The 12,605-nt window shown below is 36.3% G+C and overlaps 2 protein-coding genes across 4 annotated transcripts; one reads left to right on the top strand and one right to left on the bottom strand.

Annotated features, from left to right (window-relative positions):
- Positions 1 to 233: 233 nt before the first annotated feature.
- Positions 234 to 6,775, bottom strand: LOC107773977 (glutathione S-transferase zeta class). Of its 3 annotated transcripts, none has more exons than XM_016593419.2 (10): positions 6,482 to 6,775; positions 6,275 to 6,371; positions 6,095 to 6,151; positions 4,403 to 4,488; positions 4,224 to 4,295; positions 3,849 to 3,902; positions 3,680 to 3,755; positions 2,386 to 2,447; positions 1,919 to 1,978; positions 234 to 485 (listed from the first exon to the last, which is right to left on the bottom strand). In XM_016593419.2, the coding sequence occupies exons 1-10, from the start codon at positions 6,683 to 6,685 to the stop codon at positions 387 to 389; spliced, it is 867 nt and encodes a 288-aa protein (XP_016448905.1). In that variant the 5' UTR covers positions 6,686 to 6,775; the 3' UTR covers positions 234 to 386. The 3 variants fall into 3 exon arrangements, with proteins under 3 accessions (XP_016448905.1, XP_016448904.1, XP_016448906.1); XM_016593418.2 differs by having other exon boundaries at positions 6,275 to 6,374; positions 6,482 to 6,772; XM_016593420.2 differs by lacking the exon at positions 4,403 to 4,488 and having other exon boundaries at positions 4,224 to 4,288; positions 6,275 to 6,374; positions 6,482 to 6,773.
- Positions 6,776 to 7,494: 719 nt separating this feature from the next.
- On the top strand, positions 7,495 to 12,569 carry LOC107773409 (peptidyl-prolyl cis-trans isomerase FKBP43-like). The gene is made up of 11 exons (XM_075217946.1): positions 7,495 to 7,674; positions 7,834 to 7,907; positions 8,419 to 8,791; positions 9,276 to 9,546; positions 10,169 to 10,327; positions 10,484 to 10,723; positions 11,075 to 11,354; positions 11,467 to 11,554; positions 11,637 to 11,678; positions 11,778 to 11,826; positions 12,015 to 12,569. Exons 1-11 carry the CDS (start codon positions 7,662 to 7,664, stop codon positions 12,097 to 12,099), a joined length of 1,674 nt encoding a protein of 557 aa, XP_075074047.1. The 5' UTR covers positions 7,495 to 7,661; the 3' UTR covers positions 12,100 to 12,569.
- Positions 12,570 to 12,605: the final 36 nt, after the last annotated feature.

Below are 12,605 nucleotides of genomic sequence, written 5' to 3'. Positions count from 1 at the left end.
TGTTGCTTAAGTAGAACAAGTAGGAACACGTGAATTAATAGGGTCCGATATTCATTCCTTGCTCAAATAGAAGGTGACAATCAAATCTAGCAATTACACATTAATGGTGTTCGTTTATCAAAAGAAACCCACTTTGATTCAAAAATCAACCTGAACACCAAATCTTTTCTTATACATCACAAAACAATGTGATTAGTGACTCATGTTTCAAGATTCGTCAAAAAAAAAAAAATCTTTCAAAAATTTTTCAACAAAAACATAGTATGAAAATATTTTTACATCGTATCAAACACAACGTAAGGTTTTACATTTTACTTATAACTTCATCACATCTAAACAACATTTAGCAGACTTCAATATTCTTGAAACTCAGCACTAAGCATAGCTTACAGGGCGGCATCGGGCTGTCGCTCTGGCGAAGAAGCTTGGAATTCTGGCAAAGCCTTACAGGAATCATATATCCTTGATAAAGTGGGAAACTGGGACTGCACATAGACGACGTAAGGTGCATTTCAAATCAAATCACAGAATACTAGAAGTTCTATTCCAAAAAGAAAGACTGCAAATAAAAAATACAATTATGTGTTGGTAGATATGCTCATTAAATGATAGAAAATGCAAGTAAGTTTTGGTAGATATGTTCATTAAACCACCTGCTGATTGAGTATTTTAAGTTTTGTTTTGTTTGTTTTCTTGGAAGGTTGAGGAGTGGGGAGTGAGTGGACAAAAAAGTTGAAGACAGACATTGTTAGATTCAATGATGACGACGACAACAACAACAAGACTAGTATTTTACCACAAGTGGGATCTGGGGAGGGTAAGATGTACGCAGCCTTACCCATGCCTTAGAAGGACAGAGAGGTTGTTTCCGATAGACTGTTAGATTCAATGACTGGACAGTATATATCCTCAGGAAAAAAAGCAGGATCCACGTTAAGTGTGATGTGAAATGTTCTCCACAAAAAACAGAAGTTACTTATTTTTTGGTAATTCATTGGATATAAAGGAGAATATTTCATGAAAACGATTTACGTCATACCAAAGACACCATTGCCAAGAATCTTATTTACATGAAAATAGTAGTTTTTCAAGATAATAGAACTCAACTCAACCCATCTCATAAGCTCGATATCCACTCGTATAAAACTCAAACTCAGCTCATTTACTTTACAAACAAACAGAACTTGAGCCCTGTGTCAAGGATGCTCAATTATTAGATAAACAAAGCTCATGAAAGCTCAATTTGTCTCGCTCAGCTTGATGCTTCACGAAAACTCAGGTAACTTAGAGGGTTTTTTTATTTATCGTTTTTGCTTGGTAGGTTTTGCTATGGCATCTAGAAAGTCAGATGAGTGTTAGCTGTACTCAAACGAATGGGATAAGGGTGGCTCACGTAGACAAACAATGATTCGGAGCCAAGCTTCATGTCAACTAAGTTCACGAACGAGCTCAAGCTTGGTTGTTTAGCCAAATAAGCTGTGTCAAGCTCGACCATGGAAATTAATCGACCAGAGTTCAATCTCAAACTCGAGCATATGTATCAAACTAGTCCAGCCCGGTATGGCCAGTATAATAGGGCTAAGCAAGTTGGAGCTTTAGAGTTTGATTAACTTGGCTCTCTTGCAGCTAAGGACAATGAAGTTTGTTTGCACTGAAATCCAATGCATAGGGGCAGCCCGGTGTACTAAGCTTCCGCTATGCGCAGGGTCCGGGGAAGGGCCGGACCACAAGGGTCTATGCAGTCTTACCTTGCATTTCTGCAAGCGGCTGTTTCCACGGCTTGAACCCGTGATGGAAAAGAACTAATAGAGTTTAAACAAGTAATGGGTAGTCATTTTGCAGCCAAAAAAATGACCCAAATCCATTTAATAGCAATTTTAGTTGTCACCGTATTCACAAAACACCCACCAAAACTTACCATGTCAATGTTAAATCTTTTAGTAGCCACTGCAATTTGAGGCGCCAAAAACACATCAGCCTGCAATTTTCCACCGTGTAATATCAGCTCCAAGATCATTTAGGAATAATATAATCAAGGTTATCGTTTTAACTGTTGTTGTGATTGCTGTTTTCATCGAAACAAAATAATACCCTGATCTCATTTATTTGAGAGAAGCAACAACCATACTCAGGAAAATATTCAACCCACAAAAAAAAAATTCTAGATCCAAACTACAAAGTTCATCTAAATGATGCACCAGACGAGGATTTCCAGTTTCTTTGCATGCACATAAAACTATATCATCGTCATAAAAAACAAAAACATCACTTCACAACTGGAAATATTACCTCTACTACTTTCCAATTAATTTATAGAAGCTCAATAAATTCAGGTGCACAATAAAACAATGTTAGCATGCAAGCATAGAAATGTTGAGAACATACCATATATACTTCTTTTCCTGTAGCATACTTTCCAGCAGATCCAGTGAGCAATTTTTCAAGAGCTGCTCCGAAAAAAAAGTAATTTCTTCAGAACCAATTAAACACGAGGATGAAGAAGACTACAGAAGGAAACAAAATCCCCTATATCAGACAACACAAGGAGGCCTAGTTGCCACATTCTTATCCTAGAATCTACAGGAAAAAGGATCATGATCTATAGCAAAAGAGTATCATCTTGTCTAAACACCAGAAGCTTAAGCAAATGGGCATATTGAACACTGTAGGCTGAAAGAGATCCTTCTGTTATCCAATTCAGAACTAACTTTCTCCTCTGACTCATGAAAAATCAAATTCGTCACCAATTAAGACGAATATTACCTCTATCCCCATCCCTGTGATGCTTTTTATGAAAATTAACCCAATAAATGTTCAATTGGATATCCAATTTTTTTGAAGCATATGTACAACTAACCATATTCAAAAAGATACAGGGAATCAAGTTTTAATAACTCAATGAGTAATATAGAAAGTTGAAATCCAACGCATTTGATGCTTTCCCTATTATACAAGCTCTATTTACAAGCCCAAAACTACCCTGCTACATATAAAATATGCAAATCAAACTAACTCCTTATAACCAATCCAGTGAAACTATGTGAAACAAATTGGAACAAGAGACTCCAGATGATAAACATTCTTTTCAAAAAAAAAAAAAAGAACAATGATGAACATTCTTTTTTCAATCAGTACGATGAACATTCTTTTTTTCAAATATTACAACGATGAATATTCTTATGTACCAGAATAACTCAAAGCTCAAGCATCAAAATTAACTTGAAGGCTTTATTGGTGACTTCTGTTTTCTTCATGTGGGCTAAATGGGTATGGGAAATAGACCATGCTTAAAACTTAATCCACAGGAGTGCCTTTCCTGCAATGGATACACAAGCAAGGATAGCCTGCTCGGCTTTACTTAATTTCCCATTTTTACCTTCCTTTTTAAAAAAATGACGTTAGTTTCAAAATTTTAAACTTCAGCAAGGACGTGATAATTCAATGAAATCCTTGATAAAGCCTCACAATACAACAATTCCTTTGAGAATGGAGAAGCAACAACAACAAACCCAGTGTAATCCCACAGGTCGGGCCTGGGCCCTTTGAGAATGGAAGAAGGAATGATACAGTTCCCTGAAGCTATAGCGATATAGTGGATAAATGTTAGGAGACGGTTAGGAAAAAAGCAAATAACATACTTATATCAAGAGAATCAAGGGGAAGTTCCAAAGAAACTTACCACTAAAACCTTTTTGTATGTGAAATTTTGCCCATGATTGTTTCTCTTCGGGACCAACCCTTTCCTCCATGTATCTCTGAAAAATGAATGATAACTATTATTTGCCCTGACAAAACAACTTCCTCGGCAACTCATAGCATAGAAAGGAACTGCTGGAGCCAGAGAATACCAGCACTGACAACATATGAAGTGGCTGCATACTAGAGCTGACAATACTTGCTGCCTGCAGAGAAAAAAAAGGCATGCACAGTTTTTATCCTAGTCTTAACCAACCTTGCTGCATAGTACATATTTCATAAGAACAAATTTCCAACAAGTCAATGTTCATCAACCTTAAAGCTGGAGAAAATATATATCTCCCTCCTTCAAGATATCTTGCCCTTATGGATTCAAGATAATGAGCAGACACATGCAACACGATAAGCTCATTTTTATTTCTAAAATGTTTTCTTCAAGATGCCCTTTAAGAACGTTTTTTCCTGATTAGTTCATAATGCACTTTGAGGACTTCTGACTGAAGGATCCACAGACACTTGGATCTAACCTGAAGATTGAGAGCTCTTAATTGAGGTTCAACTGGCAACAGGGGTCTCTGACAATAGTTCTCTTCTAAATACTAGCCAAACAGAAAAGAGATTAGCACATTTATGATGGTGCCAGGGTTAGGAATCAAAGAAGAATGCATGAGCTTAAAAGATCTTATTCACACATAAAAGAACCTACTAGTAAAATTGCATAGGAGTCCGAAATGACCACATCGCCATCAACCAATACAGGAACATAATGAAGAGGATTTAATTTCTCAAACTCTGCAAATTATGCTTATGATATTAGTCATATATGATGGTGCAACAAAAAAATAATGCAGATACCACCAATATTCTATTCTGGAAGCGTTGCACAAGTTCAGAAACTATGCTAGTGAACCACTGATTGCTACAGAAGATTGTGTTTATGGTCACGTTAGGGCAAAAATAAATGGAGCAGAACTTTATCACATTACTCATAACTGGATAGCAGAAGCTGGTATCACAATCTTAAGCAGTAGAAATCTGAAGTAGAAACTAGCTTCCATAGCTCAATCAAGAGAGAATGTCCTCTAATGTAATTAAGTAGATGATTCTATGCTTCGTCTCCTTTACTTTTTCTGGATTAAGTTTGTCTACTTTGACTCTTTCTACTATCCAAACACGGCAAGAGCTTGCGCATGTATACCTATGCTTAATCAAACTGAGGCTACCTAATTACATAATATTTACGGATTTCACATTGTAAGACTTCCTGTTACTTATTGGATGCCTTGATCCTTTGACTTAAAAAAAATCTTATATTACACGAAGAATCAGGCACCGGAAAACAGAGAGCTAAATCGTACTGGAAGTTATTAATTATTGAAAGGATATTTTGTTACATATAAGGAATCTAGGATACTGGCCCAGCATCCTTACCAAAGAAAGTGTGTGGTTAGATGGGCATATATCGCCCTAGACAGGGATAATATTAGTCGTATCACAGAAAGGTCAATTGGACATGTCTTTGCTGTCTTGGAGAGGAGGGTAGGGTTGAGCTACAAAAACTAGATATCAGTACCTAAAAAGCAGCTGCTATTTTAAGATAAATTTGGAAGATATGCTGAGAAAAGGATACCCTGTGGATAAAAATGGGGAAGATGAGATCTTATTGGTACCGGCAAAATAAAGAACTTCAGACAGATATGGTAGCCTCATGAAGGTTCCTGGGGTTGTAGAACCCACATACAATGAGATTTTTTTTTGTAGAACCCACAGACAATGAGATTTTTTTTGTTCTTCTGATCAGTGTGACTGATCAGAAACAGCCAAACAACTTATTCTTACCCTTCAGGGAAATAGCTGCTAGTTCTGCCCATCACTATAACAATCATGAGGTATAATCCACACAAGCTAGTGTTATAAGTTTTGCCAAAACAGTCAAACCGCTTTTTTTTAATCTTTAAAAAATTAAGTCAAACAGCTTATTCATATTCTTTATTGAAATGGTTGCAACTTATGTTCATCGCTATTAAAATCAAGAGCTATAAGCTTTTTGTTTATAAGTAATCAAAAGCTCCATTTAAAGGGGACTAGGAAGAACCATGACATTGAACCATCAATCACATCTGATGTGCTTATTGTAACAAAATGTGGCAGCTGCTACTATCTTTATATCTAGTTAAGCACATAATAACTAATTATCACAGGAGAAAGAAAAGCCAATATTCAGGCGCGATGTAAGCATCTGCTGAGACATTGCGGGCGCACCACAAGGAATGAGCTTTCTTGGAATTCATTAACTACATTTTCTTTTATCAACATAATATTGCATTTCAAGATAAGCCTTTGGTACTTCTGAACAAGCAATTCAATAAAATAACTAGCAAAAAGTCAAACATAATACCTGAAGTGAACTGTTCTCCTTTGTCAATGTTGACTGCTCTATATTCATAAGAAAGTCCTGTGCACCCCAGAAACTAAAACACAAAGTTAGCAGTCAAACAGTTCCTCAGTTGACAAACCAAGAAAAGATGCTACATAAAAATTGTATCTTTTAGTAGGAGGGAAATAGCCAAGAATAGACCTTTGAGGTTTAAGGCAAAGCGAATTCTCCAAGAACATGAACTTTGCCAGAAAGAATACAGTATAATCTTTGAAACCCATGTTGAATCAGCAGCCATCTTCTGCCAAAATTCATTGAAATTTGAATTTATTATATAAAAAAATTTGCTCCTTTCAACTGTGTGTTTTTGGTGGGTGGGTGTGAAAAAAGAGAGAGAGAAAATTGTACCTGGGAGTAATTGGATTCCATGGATGAAGATGAAATGGGAACAGCTGATGAAGCATCAATATTGGATTTGGTTGTTGGAGTTTCAGTGTGAGAAAAATCTGCACCGAACCACCTTTGAAAATAGTACCTCGGAAAATTGTCACCTTTGACTAATTTAAGATAAGATCTGTTAATTTGCAATAACAATGGTGGATTAATCTTCATTGCTCAACTCACTCACTTTAGGCAATTTTTACTGTTTCACCTCCTCTCTAGTCTCTGCTATAGATCTAAATTTACAAAGGACGAGGATGTTTTTATTTAGTATAAATTGCGCTAAATACCCTTATAATTTGACTACTTGCAAATACATCTTTTTAATTTCAAAATCAAACAGTTACATCCTCTTAAGTAAGAATAAAAATTTTCATTTTGCTAGATTCTTAAGAGTTTAGTTTAAAATAACAAGAGGTATATCTGTTACCAAAAATATTTAAATTTAATTACAAAAACAAAATTACAATTACAAATAAGAAGTTCTTATGCATTTGTTTTAATGAAATTTAAGAAAGAAGATAAATATTTTGGTTGAGAACTTTTATTCACGTATTTGATAAAATAGACAATTAACATCTTCTTGGAACATATATCTTTAAAACTCTTAAATAGGAAATGAACACAAAATACTTATTTAGGCTATACCAATAATTATTTCTCCATTTGTTCCAATTTATAGTTACTACTTCTATCATTAATTTTTTTTCCTTTAATCGTGATTACGTGTCTTTGTTAAATGTATTGAATTGCTAATTATTATATATTTTTTAATTACATAAAATTTATTTTAAAAAATTATGTCTAAATTCACACTAAAATTAAATAGTTTGACCATAGTATTCATGTGTCTATTAAAAATGGAACGGAGTGAGCAATAGCTATCTATCACCTTAAAACATGTAAGCTATCTATATTTTTTTAATTATAATATTTGTGATATACGAGTTTCTACAAATATTTTTTACAGGTAGAATTTAAACTCAGAAATAAATACGAGCAGAATATTAAAAGGGTGAGCGCGGTAAGGAAAGCGAAGAAACAGCTCCCGCCGACTCGACGTATAAATAGCTTAGGGTTTGAGAAGAAACAAGGATCGCCCTTCACTCCTCTCCGCCTAGGGTTCCACCACCGCGAAGCTGAAACAATGGCATTTTGGGGTAAAATTTTCTCAACTGTTTTCTACTGCTATTTTTATCATCCATTACTGCGTTTAACATTAGAGCCTAAACATGTAATTGTATTTACACGTTTGCTACCCCTTTTGAATCCATAAATAGTATGTACGGCAATTTTTTTGGTTTTTGTTTTTTTAATAGGAATTGAAGTGAAACCTGGAAAGCCGGTTACTCATTCTTTTGACAATGCGAGAGGAAGGCTCCGAATTTCTCAGGTGATTTATATATAAATTAATTAAATCTCAGATTCTCAATGTTATAGACTTATAGCTAAATTTGAAGTCGGGCTATAAATTTCTGAATTTTAAGTAAAGTGAGTTGAACATCAATACGGGCTTTGTAATTTAAACTACTATAATCTTAATTTTATGTACTCCTTGTCCCGATTTATATGTTAGTCTCTCCATTTTGGGATGTCCCAAATTGTTTTAATTTTTATACAGCTTGAACTTTGATGTTATATTTTCCATATCAAACTAATTTTTCAAACATTACTTTAATACTTTCTTCAAGTATCACGAAATGGAGTGAGTTGTTTGGACTTCACATAACTAAGCAAAAAGATTAGACGAAGGGAAAAAGTTTGCAAGAAGCTCAAAAGCAAAGATTAAGTTTTCTTTTCGGTCAAACTAGGATTCCATTTATGATGCATATTCATTTTTTGTTGAGGACAACCAGGAGATTGACCACTTTTAGCTCCTTGTTCTGTGTGTTGTGGCATTTCAGGCAACATTGGGAATTGGCAATGTTGAAACTAAAAGTTTGGTACAGTGTAATGTGGGGAACAAGAGTCCTGTTTTCCTCTGTGCTTTGTTACCTAACAAGACAGAGTCGTGCCATTTGGATTTAGAGTTCGAGGAGGCAGATGATGTGGTTTTTTCTGTTCTTGGTCCAAGAACTGTTTATCTGACTGGTTACTATGTGGGTAACAGTGGACGAGCAAATGTAAACAGTGATACAGAGTCGTTTGGGGAGGATATTGTAGATACAGAAACAGGGGAATCCTGCCACGGGACTGATGAGGACGAGTATGATGATAGCTTTATCAATGATGGTGAACCAGAAACATCCCCACCTTCACCTGCTTCAAGCAGCGGAGGTATCTTTTAACTCACATGTGAACATGCAAGATTGAAGCTATCAATTGTTCCTTAAATTTGAATGAGTTCTGCCCCTACCCTTTGGAACTGCTTATCTCCTTGGATGTGGGATATGATAGTCCAGTGGGATCTCTCCTTAAACAAACAAAAGAGGGATTGTAGGGAAGATTGCTAATCCACTCTCTTCCCCCAAGTGTAATATTTTGATACAAATGATCCTGCTGGTGTTGAGTTTCTCTTTTCAGTATTTTTTCCCTGATAATGTACACTAGATACCCGCATCTTCCCACTAGTACAGGTATCAGGTAATATGTCCACAAAGGGTTAGATAGATAGGAAAAAAACACCTAGCTTTTTTTCTGTCTGCTAGGATTCGGACCCTGGCCTCCTTCATCGGCTGCTGAGCCACACCCTTGGGGCTAGTCTCTTATCATTATTCATTCCGAATTTCTATTCTTCTAATAATTTTTTTGGTGTTTCCAGTTCAAGTAGACGATGAGAACTTGTCAGACAATAAGCTTCACAAACACAATAGCAACCATAAAAGGCTTAGGAAGAAGTACCAAGTAAGTGAGTCCGAAGATGAGGATATCTTGCAGGACGCAGATGAAGACAATTGTCTCTTATCTGCACTTAAGAAGAAAGCTGATGTGAAGGCTAAAACATCAGAAGATAATCAAAAGAATGACATACTAAGTGCTGAGGCTCCTCATAGGACAGAAAATGGTGGCACAGTGGAACATGAAAAGGCAAAGTAAGTCACACTTAAACAACTACTGATTTCTCCGACTGCAGTAACCTTTTTCAGCTTGAGGTGGTACATTTTAAGATTTATAAGAAAATAAAGGGATCGAGTATGATAGGAGCTTCTCCTCAAAAATCACTTTTTGTCTAATCTACATTTTCCAATGAACTCCACAATACCTGCTGAAAGTTTTCAATGTATAGTTGTTCCTTGATCCATACAAGGTACTCAATATCTACCAAAGGAAATTCTACATCGAATTTTTCATATTATCTTTAGCTTTGAGCCACATACCTTGGGAGTTGGGAGTTAGCTTGAAGAATTTTGTTTAATTGTTCTTTTCTTATATCCATTGTGGCATGTGGACTTGTTGCCAGTTCATGATTGTTTGCCAGAGTATGCTAAGTATTAAGATGACTAGCATCTGGCAGGTTCGTTCTCGAGTAATCTGGAAAAGGAAAAATGAATAGAAGCTATTCCTTAATCAGTGCATGTTATCCTCTCTGCTTTATGGGCATGCATACATGTAGAATGTTCTTTCCTTTATTCTGTGCATTCCAGGGAACGCTGTTTCATTGCTCGCCTCTAGCAAAGGTTCTAACTTTCTCCCTGCTTATTTTGCTCCTCTTAGTGAGCACAGACATGAAAATAGCATTAAATCGAGCAAGAAGAGGAAACAGCCTGAGGGCAATAGTCGTAAACTTCTTGAAGCAGATACTAGCAGTGATGGGAAGGACAACAAAGAGGATAACACAAAGCTGGTGGATGCTGGGACGGCAGTGATTAATACGTAAGATGTTGATTTATTTAATAATGTAAATGTTTGTTTCGTGCTGCACATCACTGATTTATCCACCACCTATGCACTGATCAAGTTATTTTTTCAGTAGGTTATTTATACACCTCATTACCCTTCTAATTTTTTTCAAGCTACGTACTCTGGCAGGAAAGATGGCAAATTTGATACTCTGGAGCCTCCAGCAGAGGAAGATTCTAAACATGGTCCAAAGTCAAAGAAAAGAAAACATTCTGTGGAAGCCAAATCTGTTGAAAGCCATGATACAAAAGCTGATATCACTCTTAAAGAGGGTAAACTGAAACAAGATCCTCTAAAAGCTGGTCAGCAGGATGAGGATCCAATTGCAATTGCATTAGATGAAGAAGATAAAAAACTGACAATCAATAAGTGAGTTTTTTAATAGTTAATTAGCAGTGTTGTTTTCTCCAAAACTCCGCTGAATCCTGATCCTGCCTACTGTCTGAGCCCTGAATAAGGCACCCTATTTTTTGTTGAGAGGAAATAGGTTGGAAAGACCTGAATCTTCTTTGAACTAGTAAATATTAGTATGTTACTCCCTCCGTTTCAATTTTGACGATGTAGTTTGACTTGGCACAAAGTTTAAGAAAAAACATACTCTGACATCATGCAGTTTCCTTTCTCCCTGATTCCCTATTCAATGTTGAATGCTAAAGCCTCCTAGAATTTGTTTTTAGGGTCTATTTTTGGTTATAATATTTGACCATTTCATGCACGCAGAAGCATTGATGGAAAATCTGACTCCGTAGCTGATGGGCACCAATTGGATAAGAAAATTAAAAAGAAGAAGAAAAAGAAGACGAAGGCTCAGGAGGACTGTATGGTTAACATTGATCTTCCGGTTCTGCAAGAGAATGAAATGAATAGACAATCCGTGGATGTTGAGGACAAGAGTCTGAAGGTCAAGTCTACTGTAATAAGGACTTTATCTAACGGGTTGACCATTGAAGAGCTTGCAACAGGTGAACCCGATGGAAAATTGGCTGCTCCAGGAAAGAAGGTAAATTACTTGAGAATTTATAGTTATTTCAAACTATTAATGTTACATTAAGCAGCCTTGCCTCAGAAAAACTACAATCTCAACATTGCCTGTTGCATGAACTGTTGCGCAGATCAAAGTTTATTACACTGGCAAGCTAAAGGAGAATGGACAGATTTTTTACTCAAATATTGGAAAATCTCCATATAAGTTTCGGCTAGGTACTCACAGGACCCATAGAAGAATCTACTTTATTTTCGTGAACCTTTATTAAACTCTGCTTTTCCTTTTTATTGTTTGAAGGCGACAAAGACATCATAGAGGGATGGAACCTTGGTCTTGACGGTAAAGACAGTGATGAGTAGATCTGATATCTCATTTCTTATTTAATTCTTTTCTTTCGCATCTGCAGCTACTAATCCTTATATTATGTTTCCATAACAGGCATGCGTGTGGGTGATAAAAGAAGGCTCACAGTCCCGCCATCAATGGGGTATGCTGCACATTCAGCTTCTGAAGATATCTTTTTGAAAACAAATCCCTCCCCCTGCTTCCCCCTCATTTTTTTTGGAAGTTCTGTTCCTCCTTCCAAAATCTTGGTTCCGCTACTGAGTGCACACACTCATACATGTAATTTCCTTTTCTGGTTTTGAATAATTCTTGCTATTTTTGTTCTTGCAGCTACGGTAATCAGGGAGCTGAGGAGAATATCCCACCAAACTCGTGGTTGGTGTATGATATTGAATTGATTGGAGTCCGTCGATAACTCCAGCTTAGTATTATTCATTCGTGGATGAAAGATCACCTATAGGGAACTTATCGTTTCTTGAAATTTTGTCACGTGAACTCTCTGTGGAAGTTGGTGCTGAGGCAGGTTCTAGACAAAGAATTAGCGACAGAAATTACAACCACTTTCTTCATTACCAGGACCGACTTGTTGAGGAAAAGCTACTACTCAAAGGCAAAACTTTCCATGCATTTGGGTAGTAATATTTTTGAACGTGTGAGCGACAAGAAAAATGGGACAAGCCAGCCTCTCCACCTTCTTTGCAGGTGGCGATTTTTGCATACCTGGTTGTGTTCTTGATTCTGTAATGGAAATTATCTGATGATATGTAATTTGGGTTGTTTTTAGTGAGCTTTCTTAGCTGAAAGAATCATTTCAATTTTAGAGATAGTGTCGTTAGAAGTATACGAAATTTGATCTCCGTATAATATTCGTGTGATTTACATGAAGTTTTGATTCCGGTCTAAGATCTTGGACAACTAATA

The sequence above is a fragment of the Nicotiana tabacum genome, chromosome 7 (assembly GCF_000715075.1).
Source record: "Nicotiana tabacum cultivar K326 chromosome 7, ASM71507v2, whole genome shotgun sequence".
Lineage (NCBI taxonomy): Eukaryota > Viridiplantae > Streptophyta > Magnoliopsida > Solanales > Solanaceae > Nicotiana > Nicotiana tabacum.
Note: the sequence above shows the minus strand (reverse complement) of the source record. Positions and strands in the feature narration are given on the sequence as shown.